Consider the following 13,247-nt stretch of genomic DNA (forward strand, 5'->3'; position numbering starts at 1 on the left):
GGCAGAGGTGCTGCTGTGAGCGTTGCAGCCTTCTGTCTGCTCACCAAGCACATTGCCCACTCAGCCTCATTCACTTCTATATGGCTGAGCTGCTCATAGGCCACGTGACTCATAAACGTGTCCTCACTGACCTCGGAAAAGCAGAGAGAAGGCCGCAGGGGCCCTGGATGTCGGACCTCCATCGATCAGATAGATAGGTTATCAGAAAATCCCTTTAACTGCGGAGATGCGCCCCACACTGACTGCTGCTGCCCTCACTGCCTCTCTCCACATTTAACATATATATATATATATTTTCTTCATTTTCTTAAGTGTAATTTGGGACTATTTGTGTTCTATGCTGGATTATGTGGGTTTATGGGTCATCAGATGCCGTCCTGATAGAACTTACTGTACAGTGGGAAACATGTAGCATTAATGCAGTATGTAAAGAATAAAGTGCGCTCCTGTGGATATAACACACATGGCTGTATGGTGGAGGTTGGATAATGCAGGTACCGAATTAATGGAATCGTTAATCTATTAAATCTAAGGGGCACATTTATTAAGACCGGCATTTTAGACGCTGGTCTTAATAAGCCCCTGCACAGGCGGTGGGTCGCCGAAGGTATGTAGAGGTACTCAATAACCACTGAGCGCAATAATATTGTAGGCATAGGTAATACAAGTATAAATATATATATCACAGAGGGTATATACCTAAAACCTAACTTTTAATTAAAAAATATTAATAAAGGCCCAAATAGAGCCAGGCGGTGGGTCGCTGAAGTTATGTAGAGGTACATGTACTGGCCTCTACATAACTTTGGTGTATCCACCGCCGATTCTAAATGTAAGACAGCTTCCTTGCTGTTTTACATTTAGACCATTTTCCACGCCTAAGGCTACATTCACACGACCGTATGTGTTTTGCGGTCCGCAAATTGCGGATCAGCAAAACACGGATACCAGCCGTGTGAATGTAGTCGGCCCTATGATAGAAATGCCTATTCTTGTCCGCGCTTGCGATCTTTTTTTTTTTTTTTTTCGTGGCCGCGTAACAGATCTACAGATGCGGACAGCACATTGTGTTGAAATGAATGGGTCCGCACCCATTCCGCAAAATTGTGGAAGGGATGCAGAGCCAAAAATACGGTCGTGTGAATGCACCCTAAACTATTCCCTTCTGGCTTGAGCGGGGAAGAAGTTGCAGATTCTGCTGCAACATGGCATGCAACAGAATCTGCGCCAGATATACGCCACAAAAGTGGCTTATATCTGTTTGTAAATGACCCCCTAAGTGTCTATAGAAGTTGGAAGTGTTGCACTGTAATGCTGCCTGTCGTTTACCTCTAGATACTGAGGATCAGCCCACGTGAGGAGCGTATCCTGGTCTACACCGCCATCTCTATAGTTGACTGCATTCTTCAGCCACTTGTGACCGGATTCTGTAGACACCCAAATTACACATTCGTCAATGGCTCCCCTCCTGGAATATGAAAATCAAATCTTCCTAGACCTGTTCCATGAGGATGGGCTCATCATCGCCGCTCGTGGACTCGGCATTGATAGAATCCTGCAGAATTTCTTGAAGCTTTATTGTGATCCTGGGAACTTGGTGCTGGTGCTAAATACCAATACTGCAGAGGAGGTAATGCCAGTATGTAGTGCTAGATACTCACCCCAAAGAACAAGAGGGCACCCCCTTGTGTGTTTCTGCTGCACCACTACTTTATGGATGAGACCTGCTTAAAGGGGTTGTCTCACTTCAGCAAATGGCATTTATCATGTAGAGGAAGTTAATACAAGGCACTTCCTAATGTATTGTGATTGTCCATATTGCCTCCTTTTCTGGCTTGATTCATTTTTCCATCACATTATACACTGCTAGTATGCAGGGGTTTTCATCACCCTCAGCGTTGATCGTACTTGCACATTATAAGAAAAGGCTCTGGCCCCTCTGGTGGCTGGGACCACGAGAGTGTGCATAGTTCAGCGCTTTTTCCTGTAGTGTGTCAGCACGACCACCGCCGCTGGATTGCGGGGTGGTCGTAACCATGGATACTAGCAGTGTATAATGTGATGGAAAAATGAATCAAGCCAGCAAAGGAAGCAATATGGACAATCACAATACATTAGTAAGTGGCTTGTATTACCTTTCTCTGCATGATAAATGCCATTTTCTGAAGTGAGACAACCCCTGGGCTACATTTCTAGGCTTGTTCAACGCAGTAGTACCCACAACATTATATGAGTAGTAAACGGCCGTGTGCATGAGGCCTAAAACTGAAACCATATATGATACAAAAGCCTCATGGATATCTGCATATCAAAGTGTCACTTTCTACAATGTGATGTGGTGTCATTTATATAAGGGTCCATTCACACATCCGTAGTGTATTATGGATCCGCAAATTGCGGATCTGCAATACACCTGGCCAGCACCCCCCATAGAACTGCCTATTCTTGTCCGCAATTGCGGACATGTTCTATTTTTTTTGCGGAGCCGCGGCCCGGAAGTTCGGGGCCGCACTCTGGAAATGCGGATGTGAAGAGCACATAGTGTGCTCTCCGCATCTATTCCTGCCCCATTGAGAATGAATGGGTCCGCACCCGTTCCCGATATTGCGGAACGGATGCGGACCCATTTGCGGACATGTGAATGGACCCTTAACATGTGTTGCATTGTTATTTCAGGAATATCTGATTGAACAGATGAGATCAGAAGGAGTCACCGACTTGCCACGGATTGTCACCAATGAGGTCAGCAGTAACGAGCGCTATGATGTATACACACAAGGCGGAGTACTGTTTGTCACTAGTCGCATCCTTGTGGTTGATTTCCTCACTGATAGGATTCCAGCCAACTTGATAACTGGTAAGTCCTCTAACGGTCTACGTAGACCACTGTTTCCCAACTAGGGTTCCACCGCATCTGGTAAGGGGGCGCCAAGAGCAGTCACGTACATGCTTTGCTCAACTCTGTGCCAAGCTTTTTGAGTTAGGAGTTCTGGAAAGGCAAAACATTTCAGGGTTACTCAGTGGTAGAAAAGCTGGGCACCAATTCGGGACATGGCCCAATTTTATTTTTTGATTTCTGTTTTTTCCTTGCCCGCGTTCCAGGAGCCATCATTAATGGCACTTTTTATTTTAAGATAGCTTGTATTGGAAAATGGGGGACAAAAATCTTTGTGCGGTGAATTGGAAAAAAAAAACAATTCTGCCAAGGTTTTTGTTTTTACACCACTCACTGTGCGCTACAACTTTATTCTAGGGGTCAGTATGATTTTGGCGATACCAAATTTATATAGTTTTTATTATGTTTTACTACCTTTAAAAAAAAAAATGTTTTGCATCACCATATTCTGACATGCACAGAGCTGTTTGAGAGCTTTTTTTTTTTTTTTGCGGGGTAAACTATAGTTTTTAATGGTACCATTTTGGGTTACATATGACTTTTTTTGATCACTTTTTATTAAATTTTATTGGGGGGAGTGGCCAAAAAATGGTGAATGCGTGTCTTTATTTTTCCCGTTACACGGTGCACCACACAGTTTTTTTTTTAACTTTAAACGTTTTCATTGTTTTATTTTTTTAATATAATTTTTAACCCTTTTAGGGGACTTGTAGTCTTCTGATCGCTTGTCCCATAGACTGCAATAGAACACTATTGTGGTCTATGGGGATCTGACACTCGGCTTTTCAGTCCGCAGGATATGACAGGCCTAGGAACTTTCACAAGGCCCCAGGCTGAAATGGCAACCGACCGGAGCCCCATGACTTCACAGAGGAGGCTCCGATCGGAAGGCTCCCTTCTGCCTAACCCCACAGATTGACCGCGGCATCTGAGGAGTTAAAAGACTGGCATCAACATCATCGCCAATTCCAGTCATTGCAGCTGGGGGGCTGCTGTATTATACAGCTGCTGAGCCCACTCCATACTCTTTACAACGCACCACGATGTAACTGTACATAGTGGTGCGCATAAGGGTTAAATAATACCACCAATTAGCAGGGATATAACTATAGGAGGTGCATAAAAGTATATGTTGCATTAGTCGTCTTGCAGCCTTTATTATAGTCCAGAGTTGCATTCACAATTCTGCAAGCTTCATAGTTGAAAACATTTTGCATCTCTGCAGAGAATTCACCCTGGTGATTTTTACTCTCTGATGTGAATGCTGGGCAATGTACTGTAATGTGGTATAGAAAACAATACATGTACCACTGGTTTATATGAATGTGTAATAACCGTATCACCTCCTCTATCCGGACATTACTTTAGAGCAGGCATGCTCAACCTGCCGCCCTCCAGCTGTTGCAAAACTACAACTCTCATCATTCCCTGACATCATCCTACAGAAGGGCATGGTGGGAGTTGTAGTTTTACAACAGCTGGAGGGCCACAGGTTGAGCATCCCTGCCCTAGAGACTTGGAGGATAAAACTAGTGTCCACATTTTACAGCCTGGTACTTGGTATATACAATATTTGCCTTATACTAATTTCACTGTTTACTGCCTAACTAAAGTACGTTAAAAACACTTTATTTTATTATATTAAAAAGTTGACTCCACATTGATAGGCTGATAAGGTGAACTGGAACTATTACAGACCAATTATATGCTGGTTCCTAAGTGCACCCTACCACAGAAACTCCTTTTGTGTATAGGAGTATGAAATATAAGGGGGATATTCTATTCTGGTCCTAAGAATATATTTCTGCACTAAACTCACAGGGCTGTGGACCCATTGGACAGTGCTATATAGGACATGAACATAGAAGGAATAGTAGTGGGTTGTAGTGGCTCACTCCTTAGTAGTTACAGGGTGGTGCTGCAAGCTCATATAGAGGGAATCACCCCACCCTCTGTTAAAAAGGAAATGTAACAATGGAAAAATGGGCGAGCACTTTAAATCGGTATTTGGCTGAAAAAGCTGTACCGAAGGAAATTGCAGAACAGCGATCTTTGGAACTCCCGCGAAATTTGAACCAGCTTGTTGGAAGGAGCGATCAAATAAGCCGGCAGACATTTAAAGCTCCACTCAAGCAACAGGGAGACAGCAGACACCAGACGGTAAGCCAAATACCGATTTAAAGTTTACCTCGACTTTAAAAGGAAATACCATAAGAGACTTTTTATTCCAACATTATCAGGATTCCTGTGGACATTTTATGAATACACTACGTTCCCAGGGCAAATACACCTACAATATTTAAAGTGACACTCATTTTCCCAATCTGAGATAGATTCACAGAGGAATTACCTCCCCCTTCACAATAACAGCATATATAAGACCTGGACAATACTTGAAGTTTTTGGTGTGTGATTTATATCAGTGAATTCATTGACTATAGACTAGTATCGAATATTTTATTATCATATATTTTAGCATTCAATACAATATCGACTATACTATTATATCTACTATAGTTTATAGTGTTTTTAACGTACTTTAGTTAGGCAGTAAACAGTATTCAATTAGTACGTCCATATACTATCATACTAAAGTTAACTTATCCTAATTTCACCACTAGAGGTCAGCAAAGTCCTGTTTTATTTCTCTAATATTAGACTCTTATCTTGCATGTAATAAATACTGTTTGGTTGACCTGAATTAATAATTTTGTTAGCAAATAAGGCTCGTTTATTTTAATGAGAATGCAAATTATGTCACTGAATTTCTAATCCGTTTAAAACACTTAACATTTATCTTTTCATATTGACTTTTAAGGTGCTTGAGCAAGAGTGGCTATGTACAGTCGTGGCCAAAAGTTTTGAGAATGACACAAATATTAGTTTTCACAAAGTTTGCTGCTAAACTGCTTTTAGATCTTTGTTTCAGTTGTTTCTGTGATGTAGTGAAATATAATTACACACACTTCATACGTTTTAAAGGCTTTTATCGACAATTACATGACATTTATGCAAAGAGTCAGTATTTGCAGTGTTGGCCCTTCTTTTTCAGGACCTCTGCAATTCGACTGGGCATGCTCTCAATCAACTTCTGGGCCAATTCCTGACTGATAGCAACCCATTCTTTCATAATCACTTCTTGGAGTTTGTCAGAATTAGTGGGTTTTTGTTTGTCCACCCGCCTCTTGAGGATTGACCACAAGTTCTCAATGGGATTAAGATCTGGGGAGTTTCCAGGCCATGGACCCAAAATGTCAACGCTTTGGTCCCCGAGCCACTTAGCTATCACTTTTGCCTTATGGCACGGTGCTCCATCGTGCTGGAAAATGCATTGTTCTTCACCAAACTGTTGTTGGATTGTTGGAAGAAGTTGCTGTTGGAGGGTGTTTTGGTACCATTCTTTATTCATGGCTGTGTTTTTGGGCAAAATTGTGAGTGAGCTCACTCCCTTGGATGAGAAGCAACCCCACACATGAATGGTCTCAGGATGCTTTACTGTTGGAATGACACAGGACTGATGGTAGCGCTCACCTTTTCTTCTCCGGACAAGCCTTTTTCCAGATGCCCTAAACAATCGGAAAGAGGCTTCATCGGAGAATATGACTTTGCCCCAGTCCTCAGCAGTCCATTCACCATACTTTCTGCAGAAGATCAATCTGTCCCTGATGTTTTTTTTGGAGAGAAGTGGCTTCTTTGCTGGCCTTCTTGACACTAGGCCATCTTCCAAAAGTCTTCGCCTCACTGTGCGTGCAGATGCGCTCACACCTGCCTGCTGCCATTCCTGATCAAGCTCTGCACTGGTGGCACTCCGATCCCGCAGCTGAATCCTCTTTAGGAGACGATCCTGGCGCTTGCTGGACTTTCTTGGACGCCCTGAAGCCTTCTTAACAAGAATTGAACCTCTTTCCTTGAAGTTCTTGATGATCCTATAAATTGTTGATTGAGGTGCAATCTTATTAGCCACAATATCCTTGCCCTTGAAGCCATTTTTATGCAACTTAATGATGGCTGCACGCGTTTCTTTGCAGGTCACCATGGTTAACAATGGAAGAACAATGATTTCAAGCATCACCCTCCTTTTAACATGTCAAGTCTGTCATTTTAACCCAACCAGCCTGACATAATGATCACCAGCCTTGTGCTCGTCAACATTCTCACCTGAGTTAACAAGACGATTACTGAAATAATCTCAGCAGGTCCTTTACTGACAGCAATGAAAGGCAGTGGAAAGGTTTTTTGGGGATTAACTCAATTTTCATGGCAAAGGAGGACTATGCAATTCATCTGATCACTCTTCATAACATTCTGGAGTATATGCAAATTGCTATTATAAAAACTTAAGCAGCAACTTTTCCAATTTCCAATATTTATCTAATTCTCAAAACTTTTGGCCACGACTGTATACTTGGTTCTTTTAAAGGGGTTGTCCCATCTGGGACTTTTATGGCCTTATCAATAAGGCATGTCATAGATGTCTGATAGGTGGGGGTCCCTCCTCTGGGAACTGCTCCTATCTAAAGAACAGCCGCGAAAGGCGTCTTCTCTGCTCACTGCTATGAGACTTACTGAGGCAGCTCAGTTAACTATTTTCAGATGTCCCATAGCAATCAATGGAGAGCAGGCAGTGCACTGCCATGGTACTTAGCCACATGTTGGCCCAGCTATTTTTTAGAAGTCTCATAACGTTGAATGGAGGATGGGTGTGCATGCATGGCTTATCCTCCATTCACTTTGGGGGCCCGGTATTGAGATAGGAGGGGGTTCCAAAGATAGGAACCGCACCTAGTGCTCATTTATGGAATATGGATATGCCATGAATGTCCCAGAGGGGCATACCCCTTTAACTTCAAGACGATGTGGACCTTTTAGAGCATTTCTGTAAAGGAAATCTGTTGCAGAACACCTTTTGTTGTTTGTGTTCCACTTAAAGGGGTTCTCTGGGAATTTAGAAAATGAAAATACTTAAATATTACTTTATTGTAAAAATATTCCCATATACCTTTCATTATTTATAATGGCTCATTTTGTTTAGGGAGCCATCCTCAGGAGAAACAAAATGGCCGCCGTCCTATTAATACACACAAAACCTGTCCTAATCTTACAGGAGGACATGTTACTTCTGAGCACTGAGGTAAAGAGCTGCCTCATCCTCCTCTCCTACTTCTTAGGGATTATGATCCTGAATACAGATTATAAGAACGTTAACTGAATATCTGTGGAAATGGAGTTCATGAGGAGACATGAAGTACAGAGAGGACGGACAGGACAGGCTGTGGTAATGGAGACTGCAGACAAGTGCTGCTGCTCATTAGCCACATCACCCCCACCCTCCTCTCTGTACTTCGTCTTCTCATGAACTCCATTTCTACAGAGATTTAGCTGAAGATCATATTAAACTGTATTCAGGATTATAGAAGAAGATGAGGCAGCTCTTTAGCTCACTGCTCTGAAGTAGCATGTCTTCCTGTGTGATTAGAACAGGTTTTTTGTGTACTAATAGGACGGCAGCCATTTTTTTCTCCTAATGATTACTCCACAGACAAAACCAGCCATTATAACTAATGAAAGGTATTTGGGAATATATTTATAATAAAGTAATATTTAAAGGGAACCTGTCACCAGGATTTTGTGCATAGAGCTGGGGACATGGGCTGCTAGATGGCCGCTAGCACATCTGCAATACCCAGTCCCCGTAGCTCTCTGCGCTTTTATTGTGTTAAAAAACCGTTTTGATCAATATGCAAATGAACCTGATATGTGTCCTGTATCCGGAGATGAGTCCAGCGGAAAGGAGCCCAGCACCGCCCTGCGTCCTCCGAATCTCCTCCTTGCTGGCTGACGTCACAGAGCTGGAGCGCCGAAATCTCGCGATGCGCGAGCTAGCGCATGCGCAGTGTCGGCATCATGTTCATTCCCTGTGCAGGCATCAGCGCAGGGAACGAACTACGCATGCGCTAGCTCGCGCATCGCGAGATTTCGGCGCTCCAGCTCTGTGACGGAATGTGGGGAATGCATGAAGCGATTAAAACAGACATGTCAGCAGTGGTGACAGGTCCTCTTTAAGTATTTTCATTTTCCTAATTCCCGGAGAACCCCTTTAATGGGCAAAAGCTAGAAAGGTGGTTTTAGTAATATCATGTATAAAACTGAAAAGGTAGGTAACTACTGGTCCGAAAGGGCAGCATGATTTCTTCTAACAGTCTGCAGGTTGATATTTGAGAGTTACCATTCTGTTTTATTCAGGTATCCTTGTGTATAAGGCACACAAGATTATGGAGTCCTGCCAGGAGGCCTTCATACTGCGCTTATATCGGCAAAAGAACAAGCAGGGCTTCATAAAAGCCTTCACGGACAATCCGGTCGCCTTTCACACTGGTTTCTGCCAGGTGGAACGTGTAATGAGAAATCTGTTTGTCAGAAAACTTTATTTATGGCCAAGGTGGGTATATAGATATTACTTTTACACTCTGAACATGCTTAAATCATTGCTGTGTAATAAATGTGGAGAAAATGTGATATTGATGCTGGAAATAAAACTGAGGTTGGGTATCTTTTCCAGTTTACAAATTGGTTGCTGTCTAGTTTTATAGATGACTTATAAAAGGGCTCCAAAAATCATTTAGGTGCCTATGGCTCCTAAACCTAAATATTTAGGGGCCAAATTATATTTTTTTTGGTCACCAAATTTAAAATAAATATTATTAAAGGAAATGTGTCACCAAAAATATCTGCCAGTTAAAACCTATATAGTGACACATTTCCTTATTTTTTTAATCTGTTCTTATTTTCTGATTACAGATTTATTTTTTATTCTATATTCTGAACATGATTATGGGGGGCGGCCATCTTGCCCGAGCTGTTCTTAACAGCATTTAGAAAGCATTAAGAAAATAGATTTAGGGCAGCCCCATGGGCCATAGACACAATGGACAGGAGGGGACCTCATTGACATCGCGTTCCAAATGGAGTTCGGTGCCAAGATTTTTTACAGTAATGATTAATTCACAAAGTTATTACAGGAAGTCTCGCAAGACTTCACAAAGTAATAACTTTGGCTCATCGGAGCCAATAAATTCTGATACTGTACTGAGCTCCCTCTCCGTACAGTATTACAACAAAGTTTTATGCGAATCAACTTCGGATGAAGCATCCGAAGTCGATTCGCTCGTCCCTAATTACAATGACAGATAAGCAGGTAACTGCAGTAAAGTTATCTGTACAGACCAAGAAGTGGCGCCTATTATTAGGCTTAGTGGCAGGGCAAAAACATGTTAAACATAAAAACGTGATTTAAACAATAGGTCATTTTCCGATAACAATGTAAAATAAAACAAAAATATAAAAATACACTAAACTACATACTGACTTCAGCAGCCTTTACCATCGACGGACTGCATGACAGACGTGTTTACAGGAAGCAATGCTCTTTTTGTTCTGCCCCCTTACAACGGCCACTAGGGGGAGCTTTCTACACACTCCAAGCTGGGTCCAAATGCGGTGGGTTTCCAGTACAGATTCCGCACTGAAAATCTGCACCAGTTGAAAATGCAATACAAGTGGATGGGCTTTTCAAAGCTCCGGCCACATGTACCAGATAATTTTCACGCAGAAATCAAAGTACGTTGCTGATTTTTATATCCACAGCATGCTATTTCCGTTTCAAGTATGTTGCAGATTTTTACTGTGGACCCTTAGCAATCAAAGATTGAAATGCACGTTCAATCCATGGCACCATCTGCAGCAAAATTCACCTGTATTAGACTACATTGACACAACCGTATGAATGAGTCCGCATCCGTTGTGCAATTTTGCGGAACGGGTGTGGACCCATTCATTTTAATGGGCTGCAAAAGATGCGGATAGCAAAACGTGTGCTGTCTCCATATGTAGTTCCGTTCCACGGCCCCACGGAAAAAATGGAGCATGTCCGCAATTGCGGACAAGAATAGGCATTTTCTATGATATCGGCGGCATGTGTGGTCCGCAAATATTTGGCGGATCTATGGCCGTGTGAATGTAGCCTTACAAGCAGGTTTTAGCCCAGATTTTCTGCAGATTCATGTGAAAACCCTTTGTGAAGTCTATCTACGATTTTGTCTGGACAAGCTTTTTAAACTGACCTCAGTAATACCACAGTATGTAGTGAGCCCCCTCTAGTGGTGGCTGCTATAGAACAAACAAAATGTCCCTTTGTAAGTTCTCAAATTTGAGCGCAGCAGATTTCCAAGATGTAGGTTGCCTTCTAATCTCAACTGAATAAAAATAAAATCACTGAGCTCACCACCAGAGAGAGAGAGGAAAAAGTTCACACGTATGCATCCATTGTCAAGTGCTGTTGCCTCCAGTCCTCTTTTAAAGAGGACCTTTCATGGGTCCAAACATCATTAACTAAGTATAGGGATCTGACTGCACTATTTTTTCTGGGCGCCGCTCCGTTCGCCCGCTGTGACCCCCTTTGTATTCTCCCGTCCGGTATGATAATTAATAGCATCGAAGCAATGAGGAGGAGACTGAGTCTTTCTCCGTGGGCGTCTTCTCCCAGCCAGGGAGAGGGTGAGCTTCTTTTTTTTTTTTTTTTTTCTTTTTTTTCTTTTCTCCCTGGCTGTGACTCTCTCCGCCGCGATTGGACAGCGCTACAGCCAGGGAGAGGGAGACGCCCAAGGAGAAAGACTCAGTCTCCTCCTCATTGCTCCGATACTAAAATTAGCATACCAGGCGGGAGAATACAACAGGGGCCACAGCGGGCGAACGGAGCGGCGCCCAAGAATAATAGTAAGTGCAGTCAGATCCTTGCACTATCCCCTACGTATCCTGATACTTCGTTTATAATGTTTGGACCCATGAAAGGTCCTCTTTAAATGGTTTCTATCACTTCGTATGACATATTTAGGTGTCAGACACTAGCGATCCGCTAGTGTCTGCTCTGCCCAACCATCCTAATATGATAGGTTTTGGGGCAGCCGTTTTGCTAAAATAACAACTTATATCTATATGCTAATGAGCCTCTAGGTGCTATGGGGGCGTCATTAGCACCTAGAGGCTCCGTCTACCTTCATAAACTGTCGCCGCCCAGCGCGTCCCTCCAGCCCGCCCATCTCCTGCTGAATGCGATCCTCTCCATGCGCGTCTCTGACATTCATTGTGCATGCGCAGAACAGAGACGCGCATGGAGAGGATCGCATTCAGCAGGAGATGGGCGGGCTGGAGGGACGCGCTGGGCGGCGACAGTTTATGAAGGTAGACGGAGCCTCTAGGTGCTAATGACGCCCCCATAGCACCTAGAGGCTCATTAGCATATAGATATAAGTTGTTATTTTAGCAAAACGGCTGCCCCAAAACCTATCATATTAGGATGGTTGGGCAGAGCAGACACTAGCGGATCGCTAGTGTCTAACACCTAAATATGTCATACGAAGTGATAGAAACCCTTTAATGTGCAGTTAACCACCACTTGGTCGTGTTTAGAGATGAGTGAAGTTCTGAAATTTGTTTGACGAATTACTTCGTCGCGAAGAACATTTCTTTGTAAGTAGTGGGTGCAATGACAGGGAATGGCGATTGCGCCGCTCGCCGTCATTGTACCCCTCAGATGCCGCATTTATCGCTGATCGCTGCATCAGACATTAATATTAAGGTCTGTGATAAAACAAATAAAAAACCATACTTGCCTCATCCATTTGGTCACGAAGAGCCCGCCGCTGCCATCTTTAAGATCCAGCGTAAAATCTCACGTGGCGAGCGTTGACGTCATACTTCACTGTGCACGAGATTTCTCGCAGGCTCTTCGCTCTCAAATGGATGAGGTATAGTTTTTTTTTTTTTTACCCCATTTTAGGGAAAATTGATTCATTACCACGAAGCACGAGGAAATTCAGCTTCGCAGCAAATCAAATTTTCCCTGAAATTCGGATCAAAGTCCACTTCGGACACTTCAATTTGCTCAACACTCCTTCGTGTAGATAGGGGATAACTTGCCACAACCGGAATACCCCTTAAAGGTCAGGACTCCAACTTGGCCGTTCCAGAACACAAATCTTCATCTTTTTCAACCATTCTTTGGTTGATTTACTTGTGTGTTTTGGGTCATTGTCCTGCTGCATCGCTGAGCATCTATTCAGGTCATGGACCTTACATTTTGTTTGATATACCTGAGGATTCATTGTGTCCTCAATGCAAGGAGTCCAGACCCTGGGGCAGCAAAGCAGCCTCAAATCATGATGCTCCCTTCACCATGCTTCATAGTTGAGATGAAGTTTTGGTGGTGGTGTTGTACAGTGTTCATATATATATTTTTTTCAAATGACAGCATCATAGTTCAACATTGGGAAAGAAGCCACTGCTGGACCAACTG

The 13,247-nt window shown here is 43.0% G+C and overlaps 1 protein-coding gene across 2 annotated transcripts in view; it reads left to right on the top strand.

The window, feature by feature from the left end:
- ERCC4 (ERCC excision repair 4, endonuclease catalytic subunit) overlaps positions 1-13,247 on the top strand; it is a 75,793-nt gene that overhangs the window by 7,418 nt on the left and 55,128 nt on the right. For both annotated transcript variants that reach the window (XM_040440434.1, XM_040440435.1), the window contains exons 3-5: positions 1,336-1,630; positions 2,677-2,857; positions 9,140-9,335. In XM_040440434.1, coding sequence (XP_040296368.1) covers positions 1,457-1,630; positions 2,677-2,857; positions 9,140-9,335 — 551 coding nt within the window. In that variant the 5' untranslated portion in view covers positions 1,336-1,456. The remainder of the gene's footprint in view (positions 1-1,335; positions 1,631-2,676; positions 2,858-9,139; positions 9,336-13,247) is intronic.

The sequence above is a fragment of the Bufo bufo genome, chromosome 7 (genome assembly GCF_905171765.1).
Source record: "Bufo bufo chromosome 7, aBufBuf1.1, whole genome shotgun sequence".
In the NCBI taxonomy this organism is placed as follows: domain Eukaryota; kingdom Metazoa; phylum Chordata; class Amphibia; order Anura; family Bufonidae; genus Bufo; species Bufo bufo.